This window comes from Colias croceus, chromosome 21 (assembly GCF_905220415.1).
Source record: "Colias croceus chromosome 21, ilColCroc2.1".
Classification (NCBI taxonomy): domain Eukaryota; kingdom Metazoa; phylum Arthropoda; class Insecta; order Lepidoptera; family Pieridae; genus Colias; species Colias croceus.
The window spans coordinates 2,335,270-2,361,619 of NC_059557.1; the positions used below are offsets into that span (position 1 = coordinate 2,335,270).

Sequence of the window (26,350 nt, forward strand, 5' to 3'; positions counted from 1 at the left end):
CACATTAATTGGATCTTATTTTCATTGATATCATTTAAAAATATGAGGACATTGATATAAGATTGATTCAATTGAAAATTAAATTAATCACAAAAAATGCACTCTTACATTCTTGAAAAACATAAAAAAACATACATATAAAACCTGAAAAGTAGCCTTACTCAAAGAAAAGTAACTCAGAATAATTAATTCTAAGTTCCTTATTGCAATTCATGATTATTTTAGTTATTTTAATCTCTATTATTTATTATTTTAACTTCTATCAAGATCCATTTTGCTCATTCTCCCTCCCCTGGTCTCCCCATGTGAGGTTAAGGTCCCTCTTCATCCCGTCATCGAGAGGGGGGATTAGAGACCGTGGGAGTAAAAATGTTGATAAGTTGAACAGATCCAGGAATACTTTGTAGCGGTCGCTGTGGAAAATTTATATTTCAAGCAAAACATAAGATTTTATTATTTTAGTATTAGGAAAAGACTTAGTACATCAAAAATGTTTCAGACACCCGCTACTTAAATTTTATTTTTAACTAGATTTCCGCCCGCGGCTTCGCCCGCGTTTGCAAAAGAAAACCCACATAGTTCCCGTTCCCGTGGGATTTCCGGGATAAAAACTATCCCATGTGTTAATCCAAGTTACCCTCTATATGTGTGCTAAATTTCATTGTAATCGGTTCAGTAGTTTTTACGTGAAAGAGTAACAAACATCCATACATCCATACAAACTTTCGCATTTATAATATTAGTAGGATAATTAAAGTGTGCTGTTAATACTCTTTTTATAGCTGCAATTCTTGATAACAATAGTTATTATTTCTGCAATTTATAATAAATAATATTTAAATGATACCTAGTAACATGTAACTAGCGAGTTTGGTCCTTTGGTTTGACTAATCCGGCTCGAAGGACCTATCTGAACAATACTTGGTAATCTGTTTTTATCTGCGGCGTGCATTTTAGTAAGTTTCTTAATACACACAATCAAAATTCACTAAAATGTGCCTAGAATTTTATACTTTGGTAAAACTTTTAAGTATATCTTACCTCAAAGTAGACCGTAAGTATTGATAGCCAGAGGAACCGCCGGTCCCGAGCTGCTGAGAGCCGATCATACGCTGTACCATTATAACGTGATTATCTGGAATAATTAAATAGGTAAATATCTGATTGTTAAAAGTGGGAAATAAAATGAAAATGAAATAAATAAATAAATAATAAAATTATTTATTGACAAAATAATAAAGGTAAAAATAATGAATCCTTCAGCCCCCGAACTAGTTTAATACTGTGTGTGTAAGCCACAATTTGAACAAATGTTTCTACATTTGTATTGACAAATAATAAGACTATAATTTAACTGGCTGGGGGCATAAAAATGTTGATAAGATAACAACTTATCTCGATATCTCAAGTGCAGTAAGTCGTTTATAGTTTACACATGTTAGAATTATAAATTTTTTGGTATGTTGTTTTGGTGTGCTAACGATACGTATATTTTTGGCATCATACTTACCATTATTTTTTTTAAATTCTTTCACAAAAAAAATTCTATAGCTATATTAATGTGTTGAAGAGAAGCAATTTTTTTAACCAGCGACGCCTTCAAAATTAACATGGACAAAAAAAAACAATTAATTAAGTACATCATAAAAAAATAATTTACACAAAACAAACTTACATCGCCATTTTGTAATAAGACTGTCCATATCCATAAGCAGAGTTAGCAGCTGATGTGGTTGAGAGAAGCGAGGCTCGTCTCTATAGAACGTTATCATTATAGCGCCTTGAAGCGCTTTGTGGGATAACCTGTGGAACATTTAATAAATTATATGTAAAGAATACTAGCGGTCCACCCTGACTTCACCCGTGGTACGTGTAACGTTTTCTCTCCATAAGAACCATCCTCGTACTTCTAGGAATTATAAAAAATAGCGTGTGTGCCGAGCACACGTGTCAAAGTGAAACTTCTTTGACAAGACTATGAAAGATTATAGCGCCTTGAAGCGCTTTGTGGGATAACCTGTGGAACATTTAATCTACATATCTTAATATATATAAATCTCGTGTCACAATGTTTGTCCTCAATGGACTCCTAAACCACTTAACCGATTATAATAAAATTCGCACACCATGTGCAGTTCGATCCAACTTGAGAGATAGGATAGTTTAAATCTCAAATGGTTTTAGAGAAAGCGGGCGAAGCCGCGGGCGGTAAGCTAGTATATATATAAAACTAAAAAGGTGACTGATATAGTGATCTATCAACGCACAGCCCAAACCACTGGACGTATCGGGCTGAAATTTGGCAAGCAGGTAGATGTTAGGACGTAGGCATCCGCTAAGAAAGGATTTCCCGAAATTCTTGCGGGTCCGGGGAAAAACGGGGATGCACGTACAAAGTCGTGGGCGGAAGCTAGTAAATTATATGTATAGAATACTAGCGTTCCACCCCGGCTTCGCCCGTGGTACATGATACGTTTTCTCTCTATAAGAACCATCCCCGTACTTCTAGGAATTATAAAAAATAGCGTGTGTGCCGAGCACACGTGTCAAAGTGAAACTTCTTTGACAAGATTTAAAGATACCGAAATCGTCGCCTTACTCCATGACGTGACGGTATTGCTATGACGCGACCTTGAAATTTTACTCTCGACGCGTCTTAAGAAGTTTCACTTCAAAGTAATAAGACTGTCCATATTCATAAGCAGAGTTAGCAGCTATCTATATTAGCAACGTTATCTATATTAGTGAAATCCATACTAATATTATAAATGCGAAAGTAACTCTGTCTGTCTGTCTGTCTGTCTGTTACTCAATCACGCATTAACTACTGAACCAATTTGCATGAAATTTGGTATAGAGATATTTTGATACCCGAGAAAGGACATAGGCTACTTTTTACCCTGGGAAATAGGATAGGTTTTATCCCGGATATCCCACGGGAACGGGAACTATGCGGGTTTTTCTTTATTTACGCGGGCGAAGCTGCGGGTGGAAAGCTAGTATTTAATAAATCATTTGTATGGAATAAGAATTTTTGAAGGGAAACTTCTTTAGGCGCGTTGAGAGTAAAATTTCAAGGTCATGACAATACCGACACGTAATGGAGTAAGGCGACAATGCATAACGTGTCAGTAATATTAAAAGTCTATTGTATCACTCATTAGGAAACTCTGCCCAATATACATGTAGGCAGAGTTTTATTTTGGACATTTATTGGAATGTGAGTTTATTTACCTCCTAATATTTTAGATTTATAGCATTCAAATGCTTTATAAATATAATATCCGCCAGGCGGAAGACGCGGGTTCGAATCCCGCCTCGTGATTGAATTGTTTCTATTTTCTAAAAAAAATTACCTTCTTTCCCCCCTAGATCGTAGTGCATCATGTACAGTTGGATCAAAGATCGAGCGGTAGATCTCCCGCCGGTTCTCGATGTCTTGGAGACGGTGATGACGCACCACTTCAGCTGGCTCACGCTGGAAATATTTTTATTTTAAACTATTTTTTCTATGCTTTACTAGCTTTCCGCCCGCGGCTTCGCCCGCATTTTTAAAGAATTACCCGCATAGTTCCCGTTCCTGTGTGATTTCCGGGATAAAACCTATCCTATGTGTTAATCCAAGTTACCCTCTATATGTGTGCTAAATTTCATTGTAATGGGTTCAGTAGTATTTGCGTGAAAGAGTTACAAACATACACATACACATCCATCCTCACAAACTTTCGCATTTATAATATTAATAGGATTTCTTAGAGTATAAAATATATTATTAAACCTTTATTTGCTTCATCTGTAGCCTGTAGGTTTATATCCGACTCCTTTAAACTAGATTTTAACCCCTTTAAGCGAACGGCTTGTTTTTTATTTTTTTTTAATAATATTATCTTATTGAATAAAATGAGCATTAAGCATAAACGTAATTTTGAATGAGAGCTTGCGTGTGTGTGTTTGCGTGCAGAGTATATATTATTATGTACGTTTATACGTGTGTGTGCGTGCTTGTGTTAAATTTAATTTCACACTCGTCAGGCACTATTTCACATACAACTTACCATAGCTTCCTCAATATCATCTTCCAGCATTTTGTTGACAACTGCCTCGAATTTCCCCCAGAAATTGAACCCGTGAGTATTGAGACCAGGCGTACGTTCCAACCAACGTTCTATAAGGGCTAGTAATGCTGGTTCGTCTTCTGATCTGGAAGGAGAAATAGATGATTTATGATTATAATATTTTCAACTATTCTAAGTTATATTATAAAATACTGATATAGATTTGATTGAGTAGATATTGGTTGGAAGTTTAGGGGTGGTATTGTGTAATATTATAACTTATATCATAGATATATGATAAGTACCTATAGCGTGGTATTATTTTATCTTTATGCACACTACAAATTTAGGTATGTTAAGAAATAAATAATAGCCTAACGATGGCATATGCCCATGTTTTCTACCTCCATTTATATTACCCATCGAAATAAATCTCAATTCTACTACATATAAAAAAATATTCACTTAATCTGTGTTCATAACAAAAAAATAAACTTCAAACATTAATCTTACTTTTTTAACGCCTCCATTGCTTCTGGATCATCTCCGAAGACTGTTTGATAATTCTGGTTATATTTCACACGTAATGCTTGTTTTAAACCCAGCTGAAAACAAACATATTGTTATTAATGCCTAAGTATATTGTAGAATTTATTTTTTATTTTACAGCTTTTCTTTTTAATATTAAGTAATACATAATAATTTCTTTATTTAATAATTAAGTAAGTAGTTCTCGAATAGATAGCTATTAGGAAACTATACCAACACTATCTACAAAAAAAGATGATTCTAGTTCGTTCTTAATGAAATATTTCTATTGATAATAAAAAGAAATATTTCTATTTATATCTAAAATACATTTATTTATTTACCTTGTTTTCTAGTAATCTAAATTGTAAACTCTGAAATCCAGACGCGGGACGCAGGTACTGTCTGAAGTCCATAAAGTCAAGAGGCGTCATAGTTTCCAATATCATAACTTGGTCTACGAGCAGCTGGAAAAATATATTCTTGTTAATAATAAATATGGAGGCGCTTGCGGCGATAGAGGCGTCGACGAAAATTCCAGAACCTCGCCCACCGTCGCAGAGTGGCAAGTTTTAGTTATTTTATCGGATACACTTTGGTGAGAGCGCTGCGGAATTGCACGATTTAATTCCGCCATCCCCGTTTTTCCATAGATCGTCGAGGCGTACAGACTCTAGGCATCGCCATAATTATGGTGGACGTTCCATGTACCCGGACAAAGCGGTTCGAATCGACATTCTTCATTCGAACCGCGAGGGACTGGAACATGCTTCCTGAGTATGTGTTCCCCAACGAGTACAATATGAGGGTCTTCAAGCGAAGAGTGAACGGGTACCTTCTAGGGAAACGCGCTCCAGCATAGGCCACATCTCAGCTTACCATCTTTCTTCTCTTCATCATTCTTACCAAAAAATATCAATAACATTCTTCTTATAATTATCTAAGTAATTATTAATTATTATAATATGCATAAACCGTAAAGGTGACTATTTATCAATGCACAGCCCGATCGGATGGACTGATCGGCATAATATTGACAGATAGCACTATTATGAAAAGGGTTTTGATAATTTCTAGACCCATGAAAATTTAAATGACCACGCGCGCGAAAGATATATACTGGTTCATGGTGTTTATTTTTGTAGAACAAATGTCGAAAAAATAAAGGAAGTTTTTTTTTCTTGAAAAAAATATACCTAAGTACATAATATAATCTTAAGACTCGCCAGTCACAAGTCATGAACTTGATCTAGACACGCGGCAGCGTGTCAAGCCGAGTTCAAGCGAAGAGAACTGGCGAGCAGCAGCCGTGTGTATATTTACACGAACCATTTCGAGCCACTTTTCACCCCCTTATAACTCGAAAACTATTTAAGTTATATAAACCAAATTTGGTACATATCAAGAGGACTTCAAGATAAACAAGAACCTCAAATTTCATAAATACAGATTAAACATAATATCCAAAAATCGCAATTTTTAAAACCTAACCCACTTCCAGATGACCTAGAAAGTTCAAATTTTGTAATCAACTAGGTAATAGTGAGTGTACAAAGGAAAAAATCAGAAAATACTGAATTTATTTGTATTTAATTTTTTTTTCAATGACATAAATTTTGTTTGTATGGAAAAATGGAAAAGTTTAAAAAAATAGAAAATAGTATATTCACCTTACTAGTCTTAAAAAAATAGATCAAAACTAATCAGTGGCCGAAAAAAATTTTGAAATCCATCAATAAATGACTGAGATATAGATTATTGAAGTTTACATATTTTAGGACGAAACATCTGTAGATTCGAAGCGCCTCTGACATCACACTCACTCGCGCTAGTATCGCTAGGGCGGATTACTTCGATTGCATGATTTCTTTATTCAAAACTGTTATTAAACGTAAAATAAAAGAAAATTGCTCATACAGTTAAAAATATTATATAATTTTACATATTCACATTTATTTATTCTTTATTTATGAGTGTTTAGTTTAGTTTTAATTTCAGTGTAAATAAATAAATAAATAAAATCTTTATTTTGCTTTAAACATGGTAGGGTAAACTTGCATAATTCGTACCTGCGCTTAAATCGTACCTCGTCTATATCTCGGCTTGGGTAATAGTTACCAGCGCCGCTGGTGGCATAAAATGTCAATAATAGTCGGCCATATTGCCATGTGACAAATAAATACCTGTTACGTTGCTCCCGACTAAAATATTTATCAAGTAAGTTTTTTCTTACTTTTTGAGTAATTTTTTCGCACACTTCACAAGAACTGTCTTCCAAGTATACCGTTCATAAGTTGTTTAACTGTTTATTTTATATTTATGCGTATATTTGTGAATATATTTCACATAGTAAAGCCGGCTTGTTCGTTGACAGTTTTTTTTGCGGCAAATTTGAAATTCTTTTGATACTTGTGCCTATTTCGTACTCGCAGCAACTTCTTAAAACGTACCTGTACGAACGAACGAAAACACCTCAAAAAGGAAACAAGAAAAAGAAACAAGAACAAGATGAAAATGACAGTTGGTATTGCAAAATATGTCAAGAAGACGTTAAAGAAAACATGATTAAATGCGGTAATTGTGAAGTATGGGTACCTACCCATACTTCACAATTACCTACATGAGCTATGTGCAGGGACAACTAAAAAAACAAAATGTTATTACTGCGATGACTGTCAGGATTTGGCAAAGACCATCCGCTGTATTAATAAGAATTAATCTAGGTACATTAAAATTAAGAAAAAGAGGAGAAGATTATTAAGATTGTGATTTTTAAGACTGTAAACCAATGATAGGATCTCAAAGTACGATTTAAGAATATACTAGTACGATTTAAGATGAATGGTCTTAAATCGTACTTTTTTTAAGTTTTTGAAAATTGTTTATTTCTCAGAAGTTTATAAGATATATGTTATTTTTTGTTGAAATACTAATAGAACATTAGTGAAATTATAATTACTTAATATAAATAACTGTGTATCATTGTTCATTTCCAAAATTTTTGAGGTTCTCCTTAAGTGGTACGAATTAGGCAAGTTTCCCCTATTCAATGGTGATACAAAGCACAAACATGTTCAGCCAATACAAGCAATCAAGCATGCAAAAATAATTACCATAAATGGTGTAATGGAAGAAGGCTTCGTCGAAGGTCGAAATGATTTAATTTGCGTAATATTAATATGAGTGAAACATCTTTAGGCGCGTTTAGAGTAAAATTTCAAGATCGCGTCATGGCAATACGGTAACGTCATGGAGTAAGGCGACGATTCTTCTACAACGATCTTTGCATCTTGGTAATAGTGTGTGTACAAATTCACGCTGGATGTTTAGAAAATCATGTAATCTTTTAAACAGAAAACGAGTTTAAAAAATTGCAGATAATGACGGGGCAATGTGCGCTGACATTCATAACATACAAGAAAATATAGAAAATACTAAACAAACCATACAGAGAAACCGCAAGAAAAAAAATCGTATATAAAAAGTATTTATATTTATAAAGTAAATCAAATTTGCAGAGTAATTTTCTGTACAAAAAGTAATGATATCCCACCAAAAACATAAATGTAAAAATTGGAGCCGAGTTCAATCGTGTGTGCCAAGTTCTGCAGACAGTCCAGAAATTTATTTACAAAGATGTATTAAGTTCTTAGGTTGACTGAAAACTCAATTGTTTTATTTTCCCTTAGAGAACAATGTTTATTCCAAAATATAACTTTTTTAATTTGAATAATATAATTATTTTCACAAAGCAAACAACTACCTAATGACCTATTGAACCCCATAATTTGATGAGGCTAGGTTTACATACTGTTTATATTTTGTGAGGTTCTAAAAACTAGCCTCATCAAATTATGGGGTTCAATAGGTCATTAGTTGTTTGCTTTGTGAAAATAATTATATTATTCAAATTAAAAAAGTTATATTTTGGAATAAACAATGTTCTCTAAGGGAAAATAAAACAATTGAGTTTTCAGTCAACCTAAGAACTTAATACATCTTTGTAAATAAATTTCTGGACTGTCTGCAGAACTTGGCACACATTTAGATCTCATTTCTTTTTTTGGCAAATTAAGTCAACGATTGAACTCGGCTCCAATTTTTACATTTATGTTTTTGGTGGGATAAAGATTTAACAAAAATTAATCGACAATTTGTATAATACTGTCATTGAATAACAAATTCTATTGCGATTGTTGTGGATATTCCAGTTTTTTAGAACAAATAATTATCTACTTTTATAATATTATATTTGTCAAATTTTCTCTTTAATTACGTATTTTTATCTAGAAACTAGAATAAATTATTTTTTGTCTGCCTTGTCAGAAACAATGTAGGTACATTGTACATATTATCATACTCTACTATATTAGATACCTACTAGAACCAGTCAAATGATTGATCTAGTAAATGATAGGAGTACAATAATTGTACTCCGATTATGAAATAAAGCTAACTAGGTAACTAGGTATAATATCTAAGTTAACGAATGATTTAACTTTTTACTTTATTAAGTAAAATTATACAAAGCAATCATCTCGGTATATGAAACAATATTTGACCTCAGTTTTCTCTCGAATTATGTTACAAGTATTTTTAAATAGGTAGATTAAAAGTATGACGAAATTCGTGACGCAGTTAGTTTACAAAAACGCAGTGGCCTATTGCATCGCTTCTTGACATGTTTATGTAAACAATAGTTTTGGGTATCTTTATGTTTAAAAACAAAACTTTATATTGTGTACAAAGTAAAATACTATTTAGTGTTCTGTGATAAAACGTACTAAGTAACTTTATTATTGGATTTCGTAATTAATCTGGTAAAACGGCCATATAAATTGTGTAGGGGAAGAATGAATTTCTGATGCATATTTTATGAACTAGGGCTCTGTCTCTCTCAGTTTAAAGTTATTAACACAACTAGCATTCCGCCCGCGGCTTCGCCCGCGTTTAAAAAAACCCGCATAGTTCCCGTTCCTGTGGGATTTCCGGGATATACATATATGTTTATCCAAGTTACCCTCTATATATGTATACTAAATTTCAATGTAATCTTCAGTAGTATTTGCGTGAAAGAGTGAGTAGGTACATCCATCCTCACAAACTTTCGCATTTATTATAAGTATTACATTTCCCAACGTGTAGAATCAACAAAGCTAAAAACAGTGTAATATTTATGGCTATTAAAATATTATATATAATATTAAATAATACATCATTTATTTTGATAAGGGTTAATACCAAGGTACAAATAAAGAGCTTTTTGTAGCGGTGGTATTTTAATTTCTTTTTTTCAATAAAAAAACGCTTATTGTGACATGACTGTAATAGTTAGAGATATGCTGCCGCTGATTTTTTGTAGACAATGGTGTGTTCTAAAAAAATGTAGTATATCATTTTGTTCTATCATCAACAGTTTTCGCAGCGCACGCGATGTAAGGTAGTTTTTTGATATTTTTTTCACACCTTGGATTACGTTATCGTAATTTTAGTAAGGATGCCTATTTTTTTTGAAAATGAAATATAGCCTATGTCACTCAGAAATGATGTAGCTTTCCAACAGTGAAAGAATTTTTCAAATCTGCCAAGTAGTTTCGGAGCCTATTCAATTCATACAAACAAACAAACAAAAAATCAAACCTTTCCTCTTTATAATATTTGTATAGATATACGTTAATTGTCAAAATACCCTTGATTCTTGTAAACATGCTTGCTTGTGTGCGTGAGCCATTTCGAAAGTGTTGTATGAAGTTTCCCTACTGCTTGTATCTGTATATTGTGTTATTAATTCACATAATATGAAAGAAAGAAAATACCAAGTTGAATGATCTGTTAACAAGAAAGGTTTGCAATTTAGTGCATTATTAATGAATTAATCACGTCTACGATTTATGAACACATTTCGACGTCATTATGATAATTGATAAGGCTATCATAAACTACGTCTTCCTATGTCATATGTCAAAATATTATCTGATAACAGGCCTATACCTTGGCCTATACATAAATATTATTTGATGTTATGAAACTGGTTTAAACTTAATTCTAGTAAAAATCAAATCAACGTCAATGGATTTGAAAGTTGTTGTTGTTGTAATGTAGTGAATAGGTACTACGCACAGGTACTACGACATTTTTGTTATGATTTCATTTTTATTTTCTTGTGGAAACCCTTTAGAATATATCGCAATGTTTTGATGACATAGTTTATTCGGAATTTGTTATTCTAATGGACGATGAAGATATATAGAAAACAACGAAGTTTATTTCGCAGTACCTAGGTACTAAGCTAGGTAAATGCTGATACACTGAGACATGACTGAGACCTTATACATTTTTGCCTTTATTATTATATTAATCGTTAGGATCTATTACTTCTACTTTCATTATTAGATTGCATTTACATAATATTATTATTATTTATTAACATACCTAACATATCTATTAAAAAATCTTTAAATAATTACACAACTTTAATCCAAATATCATCATACAATTAATTAAAAAATACATAGATATTATTAATGAGAAAAAACATAATTATTATTGTTCTCTAACCTTTGATAACGAGTCTAGTCATCATGGTTTATCTCAATTAATTGACGAAAATATTTAACTGTGGTTCCTCTAAATAAGAGAACTAATTAAAACACTTTTTAATCGTTTTTATATTATGGTCAATCAACTGGTGAACGGGTTTTTTAACGAGTAAAAAGTTTAAAAGAATTACATAATATTATGAGATAGGTATAACTACTTTAAAGATATGCATATTCATTAATCAGTTTAATAATAAATGGAGTATAACAATTATTGTAAGAAATAACACGCGAGGCCGGGTTAAATATTAGTTTGAATGTAATAAGAATGTACTGCGATTCTACACAGCTACCTAATTGATGTAGGTAGTTGATAACAAATCGCAGCAAGTCAACGACTATTAGCAAAGTGAGGGTAGTTGGGTCGAACGTCGCGTCGTATAAACAACGTCCGAGCCCCTAGGCACGATACGTACGAACTACGAATGCGCCACGATTCAAAGGAAAGCGGCATATTTTTATAGTATTCGACAGCTAAGCAGGTTTTGACAGGAAATAGTGGCAACTATTCATCCACAAAATTATTAAATCAAAAGTTACATCTATAACATAATATTATGATCGTTAGAAATAACCCTGGAATAGAATATTGAACAATCTACATATTAAGGTAATGAATCTATATTTAACAATCTATACATACTGGTAATCTAAAGGTTTGATTGGGTACTTTTTCTGAAAAATTACGATAATACGAGTACTTAGGTAATAATAATTAGCGTTGGAAAAAGCAGGCGGAAAAGAATCAAAAGTAGTAGAAATTATAATAGAACTCGAATATAATGTAGGCCGTGCCTATTACGGAATCAGTATTGTAAAAATGATTTTATTAATTAACAAAATAATTATCTAAATTATTAGAGGCTCGTGTTTCTCATTTTATAAGTTATTTTTGTGATTTTAAATACGTAATAACTCAGCCCCCGGAATCACAGACACAATAGAAAATCTGTTGTGTCGTGACTCGTGGTCCGATTGGGCCGCTCGGTGCTCAATGGGTATAGTTACTTTACCAAACATTAACTTATGATTTATTAATAAATATTAAATATGAAGGTTTGCAAAAAATATCCAGAATTTTTTTTTTATAAGTAGGTCAATTGACATTGAGATGCAAGAAATATTGGGAATTACAATATTCCTTATCATATTATTGTACCTACTTATCAAGGACGTATTTTAATGTAAATATTTTTTGAGACAAGGACATCAAATATGTTAATATATAATTCACAACATCAATATGTCTGCAAAACGAAAACAAGATGTCGTAATTTTGTATAAATGGATTATTTAAATTTAATAAATATTGAAATATATACGCTTAAAAATATAAACTCAAACATTTATTTAACTAATCAATAAGACTTCTTCTAGAAGCACTTTTATAACGTCTTAAAAGAGTCACTCAGTTTCTATGGAGAAGAACCGGCAAGAAACTCTCTTCTGGCTCTTTTAACATCATGTCAATATTACATTTCTATTTCAATCGATTTTTTTATAATTTTTATGACTTTCTTTCTGATCAAGACGGGACTATTCCTGCTCATGTAGATAACAAATTATATATACACACCGGCACAATTAGCGGAACAAAAAAAAAAGTGAGACTATGAGATAATAACGCATATGATTGACGAAAATGTAATTAGATACAAAATAACAAGTTGATTAACATCTTTTAACAACGACTTTGAAAAGTCTTCGTTATTTTTTATTGAAAAATTAAGAAATTTGAAATAAGTGAAATTTTTAGATGATTATGAACCATCACAAAAAAATAAAAAAGTAAGCATTAAATGATTTGACAATAAAATTAAAGCAAAATTAATAACGAGTGTTTCCCCCTCTTGCTCTGATTACGGTTTCCATTCGTCTGGGCTTGCTACAGATTATGTTATCGATGATTTCTTGAGGCAACCGCTCCCACTTCTCAAGTAATTCGTTTCCAAGTTCATTCAGATTGTTGGGGGGTGGCATTCTGGATTTAACCCTTCTTTTTAGCAAGTCCCAGACATGCTTTATCGGATTCATATCGGGGGAATTTTCTGGCCACTGCATCACCGGTATACCTACGTGGCTCAGATATGCCTACCGATGTACCGATTGTGCACTATGAGCACGAGCATTATCTTGCATTAGAATAAAGTAGTCACCAATAAATGGGGCAAATGGTACAACATGTTCTTCTTAAATGTCTCTGATGTATCTATCTGCTGTCATGGTCCCTCCTGTGACTATCAATAACTCCGTGCGAGCTCTCAAACATATCCCTCCCCAAACCATTATCGAGCCGCCACCATAAGCCACTGTGTGTTCAAAATTAGACTATATTTGGCGTTCTCCTCTGTGTTTCCATATTCGCTGTCTCCCATTGATCTGTTTTAAAAGAACTCTGCACTCATCAGTAAAGAGAACCTGCTGCCATTCGTTCAAATCCCAGACGATGTTCTCGCGTATCGGTTTCTGTTCCGCTAATTGTGCCGGTGTGTGTATATAAGGGTACTTTTAATTAAATTAAAACGTGCGTCAGCTCAGCTACCTACCTTTAATCTAAATAAACAGGATTGCTACGATATAATATTACAAAGATATTTTCTAATGAGAATATGTATGTACAACAACACTTTTTTTTTTTGGGGAAAATGTCAATTTTAAAAGTAAATTCGAAATTTGTTGAAGATATTTGTTGGACTCAAGGTTGGACCATATGAACAAACAAAATATAGTGATAAACATGGTGATAAAGTATTACGTATAACTGTCAAGTTGGTCAAGTTGGTCTTCTTGACGTTATCATTTTTAATCAATGCACGGTTTTAAAATTGCAATCGAGGCTTTAATAAATATGCAAATCAGTTTTGTGATTAAGAAATTGTATATTACTGGTTTATCCTGTTTGAGAAGTGCGTTTTAATTATGTTTTATGGTCGATGATGACCAATGATTTGCAGTTTAAGATTAAGATGAGATTAAGAGGAAGGCAATGATTGGATTACGTCGTTTTTAAATTCACTACAATAATTATTAGTGTAGTAGTTAGTCGTAAAATGAGATACGATATCGGATAATAATAAATTGTAAATAAGAACAAGTAATACTAGTACCAAGTTACCACTGAAAGGCAAAGAAACACAAAACTAGCTGCGCCCTGCGGTTTTATCCACGGACGAACCCGCGGGCACAAACCTACCTATTTCATATGTTAAGATGTATTATCTATATTACCTACTGTAAAGTTTCGTGGAATATAGATTTTTACGCGAAAGAGTAACAAACATCCATCACAAACATTTATAAAATTTTTAGGATTGCTTGTAATACCTACTATTAAAAAATGTGTGCGTGCACTAGTGTACACACGTTAGAAATGAAACTTCTTTATGACCTTATTTCTCAAAAAATAATTTACTATATGCAACTTTACAAAAATACGTCGAATCACGCGTGGTAGGGATAAGAAAAAGATGGCGCGTAACGGAAAAAAGTCACGCGTAACGGTAAAATGTTACACTATATTTTTTTCCAACCCCGATAAAGAAGTTTCACTTCAAAACCTTATTACCTTCAATATAAGCACGACCCTGTTCAACCTCTTCAAAATCTCCATAGTGTGGCTTTCATCCAGCCCTTCCACATTTAGCAGGGACCGCACTGAGTCCACTTCGAAGATAATCTGCTTGAACCATAGTTCGTATGCTGAAGAACAAGAGATAAAATAAGAAGAGCTTTGCAGAAACTACAATAGTTTTGGCTACCATTGTTCACATGGAAAATGGTGTCTATGGATCAAATACAATGCTAAAAAGGTTCTGTGTTTATGGCTATCCGCTCATATGCTTTGTGCAACCACAGTTGCAAAAATGAAATACGCTAAATTGCTTCCGAAAAAAATAAAGGTAGCCTACTTTGCTAGTGCTCTGGAACGTGCGCCGCGCGTTCGACCCACCGCTATTAAAACTTAATTTATGACTTCCGCGAGAGGAGTAAGTACTTCAAATATATTGATTGTAATCGATTGCTATCTGTGATTGCTATTGAAATAATACTATACAAATCTGTGTTATTTTAACAATATATGATTACCATATACCTTTAAAAGTTATGAAATCGTCTCAAGTCTACTAACTTTTAAAGTCGTCTTTATTACATATGTATTTATTACAACGGTCACTAAAATATTACTTTATAACAATAAAACACATGTTAGAGAATAATTTGGTAAGTAAACACGAGTAGAAATCAATAAAAACAACAATTACGGCATATTTTAACACTTCCTTCTAAGACACATAAGATACAAACTAAGATATTCTCAAAATTCTGTTTGAAAGGTTGGTAGTATTGGGTAGAAATAGATGAATCAATTAGTTGTCTTTGGTTTAAATACGTAAAAATTAGACTCTGAGAGTATGAAATAAGGTTTATAATCAATTGAAATAAGAAAGTCGCTTTGCAACCACAGTTGCACGAAACAAGATTTTCGATCGTGTTATTGCAACTGTTGATGCACGGAGCAAAGCAAGGGGTCATTTTTTTTTCTCAAGCATACGAGCGGCTATTAAAAATATCTGCAAATATTCAAAATTAAAGTTTGATGCCGAGAAAAAGAATTTAAATTATATGTCCATATTAGTACTGTGAAGTGTTATGTTACTGTATGTTACTCAAGTTAAAGTTAATTTAAAGCCTTCACCCACATCAGGTAGTATATTTTATTACTGAACAAGTTAAATTTAAAATTCTATACGAAATTTTCGAATGTCCCGTAACAAGAAAATATACAATAATGACGTCATATGACTCTACGCTGATCCTATTCTAATTTGAATTTGGTACACAGGTACACAGCAGAGATGTAACGGAGCTTCGATTCCGGTTCCGTTAAGTCGGAACTTCCGATTATTATTACACTTTCGGTTCCGACTTCGGTTCCGATACTTTTGTATCGGATGTTAATCGGAGGTCGAACGAAACAAAGCGGGCGGCGCGCGACGGCCTGTGCCGAACAGGTTCATACATGTCGCGCGGGGAATCCCCCGACCCCCACTACGTGCACTCTATCATCAATTATTTTTTCACTTGTTATTATTTGTTACGCCCAAGACACGTTTATAGGTTATAGATAATTGTTTTGATTTTTGCGGCTTATTATCAATGAAAGTGATCTGTTTTTGTGTGGGATAATGAAACCTAAGTCCAGTTGTACAAAATTCCAGCCCCTACAATCAATTGCCCGGCAATATTTGTCATGTCGACCGGGCTCGGTAGCTAGCGAACAACTTTTTAGTGGTGCTGGCCTAATTTACGACTCTTTAAGAAATAGATTGGATGGGAACAAAGCATCAAAGCTTTTGTTCATAAAGTACAATACATTACTTTTGGAGTCCATTTTGATTTAATTTGCTTTAGCTATTGTTCATTTATTGTAATGTCACCAAATGTAACACGCTACTTTGGGTTTTAATTTTAATTAAACTTTAAATTCATTAATTTTATCTTTTGTTCATTTGGAATTATGCCAATTTTTTTCACAGTTGTTTTTTATTTTATAATAAAATATAAAAATGAAAAGAATTGACTATAAATCATGTTTTATTTGTCCTTAAACAAACTGACCCTGCCTCCGATTTCGATTCCGATTTCGATTCCGATTCCGATAAACCAAATTTGAAAACTCCGATTCCGATTTCGGTTCCGATAAAACTACCTCCGTTACATCCCTGGTACACAGTATATCCTCAACGTATCTTTATAAAATTACTAGCTGCCTCCCGCGGTTTCACTCGCGTGGCTCTGCTCCTGTTGGTCTTAGCGTGATGATATTTTTTCAAATCGGACGAGTAGTTCCTGAGAATAGCACGTTCAAACAAACAAACTTATAAGCTTTATAAACATTAGTATAGATTATATGTATATCATATACCTAATAAACGAACCTTGATGTGTAACAATAAAAAGATGTTCATCATGCACTGGTTTAGAAGTCTCTGCGCTGAGCATCCGCTGTGCATCTAGAAGCTTGTCCAGCATCAGATATTCTCCATAAAGCATACCAGCCTCGTTGCCAAGGTGATTGCCATCCTGCCCTATGTCTTCTATTGCTGATCTGGGAATTATTTTACTTAGCATTAAACGAATTTTTACGTAACAACGTTAAAGTAACTTCTAGTGAAAATAGAGTCTACACTCTACAAGTTTTTTTGTTCCCTTCGTCTTTTTTATTTGGATTTTCGCAACTCTTAGTGCCTTTTCACATTATGTTAGTTTCGTCCTCTATTTTTTAGGTATGGTATAGAATCGTTTTCTTTAAACAATTATCTAAAATCTAAATCGACCCACGGACTAAAATCTTTTTTACGTTATGCTCTTATTCTAAAATTAGAACTACCTTATAGTTACTTAAAAAATATTCGGACATAATTATACGAGTATAATAACAGTAGGTATAATTATTATGTAATTATTTTCAACTTGTTGATGTGACAACTGCACGTGTGCATGCAAGGTGCATGCACTTTGAATATTATTTTTAACAACCCTATATTTATTAGGAAAGGAAGGTATTTTTATTTTGAGCCGTCCGCGTTGGTCAACATTTTAATAATTCCGTAAACGTATATTTATTTATAAATATACATTTTTGACACGATTTTAAATTCATACTAATATTATAAATGCGAAAGTAACTCTGTCTGTCTGTCTGTTACTCAATCACGCCTAAACTACTGAACCAATTTGCATGAAATTTGGTATGGAGATATTTTGATACCCGAGAAAGGACATAGGCTACCTTTTATTGCGAAATATGTACAACGAGCGAAGCCGGGGCGGACCTCTAGTTAAAAATAAAACTTTCTATTTAGTAGGAAACAGATCAAAAACTATCGCAATAAGGTGTTTGTATGTATTTGATTTCTAGCATTTCATTCTACTTTTAGGAATAGATATTAAGTAAATAAATTATTATGATAATAAGGTATCTACCATAATCTATTGGGCTATTGATTAATCTTAACGAATTCCTAAACTTTCCCACTGCAATAATTCCCTTAACGAGAGCACAGTTAACGTTAAGTGAATTGAGTTATGATCGAATTGTCCATAATTAATAATTCTTTACGGTTTATAGAGCAATAGAACCGTTGACCCAGCTTATGAGTGGTCGATTAATTATCGTTATTTAACCGTCTAACGTTTTTGTTACGGTACTAGCATAGTATGTCTTTATACTATGGTACTAGGTGTTATTCGCGACCTTATAAGCTATGGATTATAATTTATAACCGTTGTAAGGTAAAGATTAATGTAACTGCGATAAGGATTACAGTATGTAAAATGTATACCTATACCTGTATACTTGAATATCTTCTAAAATGTTACCTATACCTATATAGGTACCATTTTAGAAGATATTCAGTCTATAAAGAATCTAAACTAATATTATAAATGCGAAAGTAACTCTGTCTGTCTGTCTGTTACTCAATCACGTCTTAACTACTGAACCAATTTGCATGAAATTTGGTATAGAGATATTTTGATACCCGAGAAAGGACATAGGATAGGTTTTATCCCGGAAATCCCACGCGAACGGGAACTATGCGGGTTTTTCTTTGACTGCGCGGGCGATGCCGCGGGTGGAAAGCTAGTATACTGATAAGACTTACCTAACAGTAAATTGTAATTTGGCTTTTATATAATTCCTAATTTAATTTTTTTCAAGTACTTTATCCTTGGTCAACTTAAAAAATTTCCTGTTAAAATTTATAAGCTGAATAAAATAAAACAGAATCCTAAGTAATTCGTTATTGGATACATGTGTCGAGGCAAGTAATTTGTGGTCTAAGCAGTTATGATACATGCACATACGTCCTGCTGCGTTTGTATGCTATATTTAATTTCAATATTGTATCAATAACAGAAACCACATGCGTAAGCTAGCGTGGTTATATGATATTTCTCATACTAGCTGTGCCGCGCGGTTCCATCCGCAGGCGAACCAGGGGACCAAAACAAGTCTTTATCAGCTCATACTGATACATAAGCTACATCACTGCCAAGTATCATCAAACTCTGTTCAGTGGTTTTCGCGTGAAAGAGTAACAAACATCCATCACAAACTTTCGCAGTTGAAATAATATTAGTAGGACTAATAGAAGAGGTAAAGTTTCAAGTTTGGCTTTTTTGAAGGCTTAAAAAATCACCCGTAGAAAGTTACGTTATTACTTACTAGGTTTCCGCCCGCGGCTTCGTCCGCGCAGTCAAAAAAAAACCCGCATAGTTCCCGTTTCCCGTAGGATTTCCGGAATTGCGTCATTTTCCCGGGATAAAAAGTAGCCTATGTACTTTCTCGGGTATCAAAATATCTCCATACCAAATTTCATGAAAATTGGTTCAGTAGTTTAGGCGTGATTGAGTAACAGACAGACAGACAGAGTTACCTACTTTCGTATTTATAATATTAGTATGGATTTCCAAGTGACATTTTTTTGCCAAGTTTTTTTTTTGTGTTTAGAATGGAACGACTAAATATAATAAGACAGATAAGCGTGCAAAAATATTCCTTCCATCTCCAATGTAAATAAAATCAACTGCTCCAAATGAGTAATACAGAAAATGATATTTAATACCTACCTAGGTAGTTACTAGTTTTAAAAGCAGCATAGTCGGGAACTATTCCCGTGTTATTTTCGGGATAATAAATAGTAAGTATGTGTTAATCTATGTGCCTACCCTGTATGTGTGTGCCAAATTTCATAAAAATCGTTTCAGTAGTTTTAGCGTGAAGGAGTAACAAACAAACGAACAAACAAACTTTCGCATTAAGTACCTATAATATTAGCAAGGCTAGTAAGTAGGCTCAATAGGTAGGTACCTACCTAACATAGTTCATAATATGTTTAAAACAAATCAATGTTTCTTGTATCTAACTAGGTAAGTAATATTATACCTACCTAGTTACCTACTATATTAATAATTATTGGTAACGTGCAAAATGCATCATAATATAAACAAACACACGTGTTGTTAGGTTAGGTCATATGAACTATAGATCATGTTTTCGTAAATCATTAGTTTTTTTTAAGTTGAACACTAACGACCTACTTATCTGTTTTCTGATACTGAACTGATAAGGGTGCGAGAGGTCTCATTTTTTTGCTATTTGCATTCGGATAAGTCGATATGACTGCAAAAAAATCTAAATGTTATCATACCTACCTAGTTACCTAAATAAAGAAAATTTTGATTTTTTTTTATCATTAAATAAAGGGTCATTGAACTGTACGAAAACGACTAAAACTTCTCGTTGATGATACTTTGATAACATTTTTGTAAGCTTTTTTTATTTGTACCTAATAACTAGGTAAGTAGGTAAGTAGTTATTTTAGACTTAATTTCATAAATGTTGAATTGAATTGAGAACCTACTCCTTTTTTTGAATTCGGTATAAAATTAAATCTAGATAAATGGTAAAAATATATGTAGTTAATTGCAAGGTATGCATTATATTTTACAGTTAATTAGGTTTTATTGGTTGATTATTTGAAAATAATTTTGCAGAAAATTGTTGGATGTTCGAAACGAAATTAATTGATTCTGTAAGTCAAAATATTGTACGATAGCCTTAAAAAAGTAGGATAAAATAATAGCTTCTCCAAATTTATATAAATTTCTGAATCTCATAAGTTACTAAGTAAGACGTAACTACCTAACTACCTAGTTCCATATTTTTTATTTAATTTTAAAATTTAAGCTATCTTTAAAAAATAATTTTTAACTTGTAATAGGAAGCCAATCAAATAAATTTCAGTACATACCTCATAGGACACGCCATTTTTTTCAAAATAAATAAATAAATTCAATGCACTTTTCAAAATAACTAAACGCGCGAAATACGCGCCTTCGTTTCACGCGACCAATTTGAACTGACCACAGAGTAAGCAATAAACTACGTAACTGACTGACGGCCGCAGTCGCGGGTCGACGACGAATTGCCATTAATTTATTATTATTATTACTATCTCATGTTTTCAATGTTTTCGCTTGTTATGAATGCTTTTCGTTTATCTAACATTCTTAGCAATATTACAATTTAATGAATAAGATATTATTTGAATGAAGTTCGTACACTATTATGACTTAGTGGTATTCTTCGCTGCAAAAAGAATATATATTTCATCATCGATTTAGGTATTTATTAATATTTAGTTGACGATTGCTCAGTGATTGAAACGTAGACCAATTATTTTTAATGGATTTTATTGTTTTACTAAATTTCCGCCCGCGGCTTCGCCCGCGTTTGCAAAGGAAAACCCGCATAGTTCCCGTTCCCGTGGGATTTCCGGGATAAAAACTATCCTATGTGTTAATCCAAGTTACCCTCTATATGTGTGCTAAATTTCATTGTAATCGGTTCAGTAGTTTTTACGTGAAAGAGTAACAAACATCCATACATCCATACATCCATACTTACAAACTTTCACCTTTATAATATACTAGCGGTCCGCCCCGGCTTCGCCCGTGGTACATATTAACGTTTTCTCTACATAAGAACCATCCTCGTACTTCAAGGAATATAATAAAAAAAGAATTATCGAAATCGGTTCAGCCGTTCTCGAGTTATGGAATTACAACGAAAAGTGGCATTGATTTTTATATATTAGATATTAGATTAGATTAGATATGTTTATAATATGTAACTACATACATAAAGGTTCTTTCTTCTTTCGCAAAACGTAGGTGCCGCGTCCGCGCCGGAGCCTGTGACCATTCGCTTTTTCGAAATTTAAAAAAGATTGTCACAAAATATAATTTGTAGGTATGTGCCTTTCGGCTTGAATGAATTGATACAGAATTTCTTCGTTTCAAAGCAAAAGGAAAATATTGTTTTGGATAGGTATTTTTCTTAGATGTAGCCGTATAAATATAACTTTTTGATCTGAGTTACATTTAAACTTATGAGAATAGAGACAATACCTAATTAATATTATAATAATAATATTATGTTAGTATAGCTTATATAGGCGGCACAGGCGCTAGGTACAGGCTACAGCTAGAGAATAAAATACACTTAGTGAATTGAAAGTGTGTAGCAGATGCCTATAGTTTATTAGAATACATATTACATAATATTAATTAATTATGTACATAACTAATTAGTTTCAACTTTCAATCAATTAAAGAGGAAGCGTATGTAAACTTCTTAGTAATTTCATCATTACAGTGCATGATGTAACACCATAAATTATGTAATTCGTGGAATGCATGAAGTACATTTTGAAATAGTGGAAATTCGATAGGTTTATTTATTTGTAAATCTACGTTATATAACTTAGCGTAAGATAATATCATAATACAATTTAATAATTGCAATAATAAGGCCTAACTATAATTACATTATTTTTTTAATTTTTAGATTTAACTAAATCCTTAAAATTTTTACAAATATTGTTTTTATTTTAACCGCGAAGAGACTCAACTTTCAACTTTCAGTTGTTCTCCAACCTTCGATTCTACCATAATTTTTTCTATTTTTACTAAAATTATGTAACTGGGTCAATCAATTTTTAAAGGTCCCGATCATAATTTCCTCGTATTTTTTTTTTTACTTAATTTTCAGTATTTTACTATTTCATTTAGAAGATAATTCTTCGTAGATTAAGATTATATAAGCAGCAGTGATGTTGATTAAATACATTTGTGGATTTAACTTCACGAACCGATCTATTCACGGGAAATAATGTCCTTTGGACAACTTACACAATAGTACTTTTTTAAATGTTAAATTCCCTTAAGAATTAAAACAAATTCTTCTAATATTAAATAATAAATAATATTTTGATATTTGTTCTATTTACACCCAAAATACGAAATATTTTTATTAAAATTGAAACGAATGATGTCTTTTGAACAACCAAATAATGTTTCATATATAAAAAAGTTTCAGTAAAGCGGAAATAGTGATATTTTTTACAAAAAAACTATTAAGGCGAGGTTGTTACGTATCGTATTATTGATTTTACTTAATTAAAATGAACTGATTCTCGATAAAACTGAATGAATGAAGTATAATGTGATTTTCATATGGGGACATCTTAGTTGTAGTAGTAGCGTCTTGATTTTTGAAATGTTAAAATTACAATTAAACTAGACATAAAATCGCGTAATAAAAATGTGTTCCCGAAACATCCGAGTAATAAACAAAACATGAACTATTTAACTGTTAAAGTATAAGTTTTATATAATTATTGTCCTAGGGACAACCAAATTGTCCATGGTACAACCACTTTGGTTGACCAAGTGACTGGTTGTCCGCGGGACATTTTTTAAATTTTGAGCCGCCAAGCAAATACTATTGTTATTTTATATATTAATCTCAGCTCACACTAAAATATAGACGAAAGCGCATCTCGTGTAGTATAATTGATAACAATGCATCAAGTACTTACGTTTTAATCACAGTTGTCTGACGGACTGACAAAAAAGCCACCCCACACTCACCAACAACGCTCGGACGACTGTTGCCGTGATTTTATACAAATCAAAGTGGCGTTTGAGCCCGACAGTTAATTATTGTGTTTAGCTTGTTGTTTAGGAATCTACCGCGCCATATGTGTTTTGGTTTCATAACTAAATTACGGTTGTCTGTGAGACCTGTGTCATGTAGGTGATTTATGGGGACAAAAGTAAAATGCCTGAAAATCGTATTATATCCAATAAAAAAAAAATGGTTTGTATGTTTGGATGTCAATAATTATGTACTGAAACAAAGAGTGTATTTGGTATTTATGGTCGTGATAGTATGTGTTCGTGATGCGAAGTTTGTTAATGCATTGTGGCATGGGGACAAATGTGATAGTACTGGAAAATTGCATTTAGTCCCTCGACAACCATGAAACAACGCACAAATTAATAAAACAAGTAAAATATTGTTCGCAATAATGCTAGAAAATATTAAAAGGAATATAATTAAAACGAATTTAACTCTTTATGATTTCATGTTTATTAATTATCCTTCAGGGACATGATCCGTACACGTCGGACCAATAAAAGTTGATCGACCCAACTCGTAAAGTATTTTGTCTAGATTTAGGGAGATTAAATGGATTTCTATTGAATTTCAAGCAAATTTATGAAACGTACATCACCTACCTATTTCAAATTGATTTTTTTTTTCAAGACGGGTCTACAGGGCTACTGTTTATATTATGTATATTTTATGAATGTACTTCTAATAGGCATGACGAAAGATTTTGAAATCCTCTTCCATAATGTGTGTATACGTTTACTATACAAGAAAAACCCTATATTTCGGTAATATACTTAAATTTAACGAAGATAAAAGCCATTTTTCAAAAAATATTTATAAACTGTGCCAAAACAGCTCGCAGGTGTCATGGCGTAGGTGTGACGTCACTCTTTAGTAAATACGTAATTATTTGTACGCATTCCGAAGAAAATTAAATAAATATTTATTTAATATGTGTTATAGAAACGAATTTCAAAGTTTATAATTAGTGGTGTGCAGTATTGCAGTGTGAATCCACATAAAAATAATGCTCAAAAATGTGTTAGTAATTATTTCAAGCGAGAAAATAATAAGAAATGATTGTATAAAGTGGGCGTGGAGAACCCCGAAACCACGTATTGTGAATTCGCAATCATATTTCTGTTCTGAGTCGATAAAGCATACGTGAAAAAAAAGAAAATAAATAAAAATGCGTATTCTCAACATATTCATAACAACAAAATACATCTGACGTGAGTTGTTTATTTAAACGTGACGTCACGCGTGTTTTAGTCAAAATGGCCAACTGCAGAATTTTAATGTTTTATTTTATTGATAATCTCATTAATCTTAATGTTTTTTAGATTTTTAAGTCACTACATTTAATTTATTTAGTATACATTTTCCCTTGAAAACACTAATATGATCATTTATGGATACTGTCGTCATGCCTAATCATGCGAGACAAATACGGCGTTTTGTAGTATGGGGTACTTACGTACATAGATTCTAGATACTTTTGCAAGTTAGGTAGGTACCTACTAGATTTGAAATTGTAGTGGTACAAAGGTATATATTTTTAACCGACTTCAAAAAAAAGGAGGAGGTTATCAATTCGGCCGGTATAATTTTTTTTTTGGATGTATGTACACCGATTACTTACTCCAAGGTTTCTTAACCAATTTACGTAATTCTTTTTTGGATAATTAAACGCTATGAAAAACTTTTTGCTCAATGATTTATTATCTCTATTATTTTATTCTAAGCACAGGAAAGTTTAAAAAAAATTGTTTGTCAATGTAATTTTGCCTGTTTTATAATGAACACTTAGAATGAACGGTTCACAATATAAATTAGTTTTATTTCTAACATAGTTTTGAACATGAGTAGAGGATAGTGTCCTCTTTTCAAGTGTAGGTATAAACAATACTAATATATTTTAGTATTAGTTATGATCCCGGCAGCAAAAATTTTAAGGTATTAAAAACTTTTACGTAGTTAGCATCTAACTCTGAGTTAAAATAGCTATTAATACATATAATTAACAAAATGTATGTTTTTAGTACATTTATATGCGATAATTAGATATTTTTTGTAGAAGTCTGTTTATAATTACGGGGCGACGGGGCGATAGTCAAAGATAGTCAATGCCAAATGCCAATAATGACGTTGACGCTAGCGTATAAACAGAAAATGTCAAATTATGACATCACATTGTCAAGTGTCAATTTTGTCAAATACGATTTGTTTGTTACGCATTATTGGAATTTGTTGAAATTTTATGTTTCTTTAAAGTGTAAACACTACAAATTAATTGTGAATAATATACTACAATAACGCTGCATTATAAAACACGTAAGTATACATAATAGTTAATTAAACCTAAAGCTAGAGGATACAAGAAAATCGTGTGTATAATATGTGTAAAATTATAGTTTACCGGATATTTTACCTTTGTTTTGTGATAATACGTATAAAGGTAATTATGACGTGATAAGTGGAGATATTATCAGAAAAATATGAAATTATTTGTGCGGCTTTGTACCTTTAAAGGTTTTTTGTATAGTTATGATGCAAGCTGAGGAAATGACATCAGAGTTTAGTCATGTTCAGATATTCTCGGGGCTATGAAACTGTTAAAATTTAGACCACATCCGATG

The 26,350-nt window shown here is 32.4% G+C and overlaps 1 protein-coding gene across 1 annotated transcript; it reads right to left on the minus strand.

The window, feature by feature from the left end:
* Positions 1 to 51: 51 nt before the first annotated feature.
* Positions 52 to 21,126, minus strand: LOC123701304 (tryptophan 2,3-dioxygenase). Its single transcript, XM_045648729.1, has 10 exons — positions 21,001 to 21,126; positions 17,122 to 17,291; positions 14,748 to 14,881; positions 4,928 to 5,050; positions 4,569 to 4,660; positions 4,056 to 4,200; positions 3,357 to 3,478; positions 1,676 to 1,803; positions 1,042 to 1,135; positions 52 to 413 (listed from the first exon to the last, which is right to left on the minus strand). The coding sequence occupies exons 1-10, from the start codon at positions 21,015 to 21,017 to the stop codon at positions 263 to 265; spliced, it is 1,176 nt and encodes a 391-aa protein (XP_045504685.1). The 5' UTR covers positions 21,018 to 21,126; the 3' UTR covers positions 52 to 262.
* Positions 21,127 to 26,350: the final 5,224 nt, after the last annotated feature.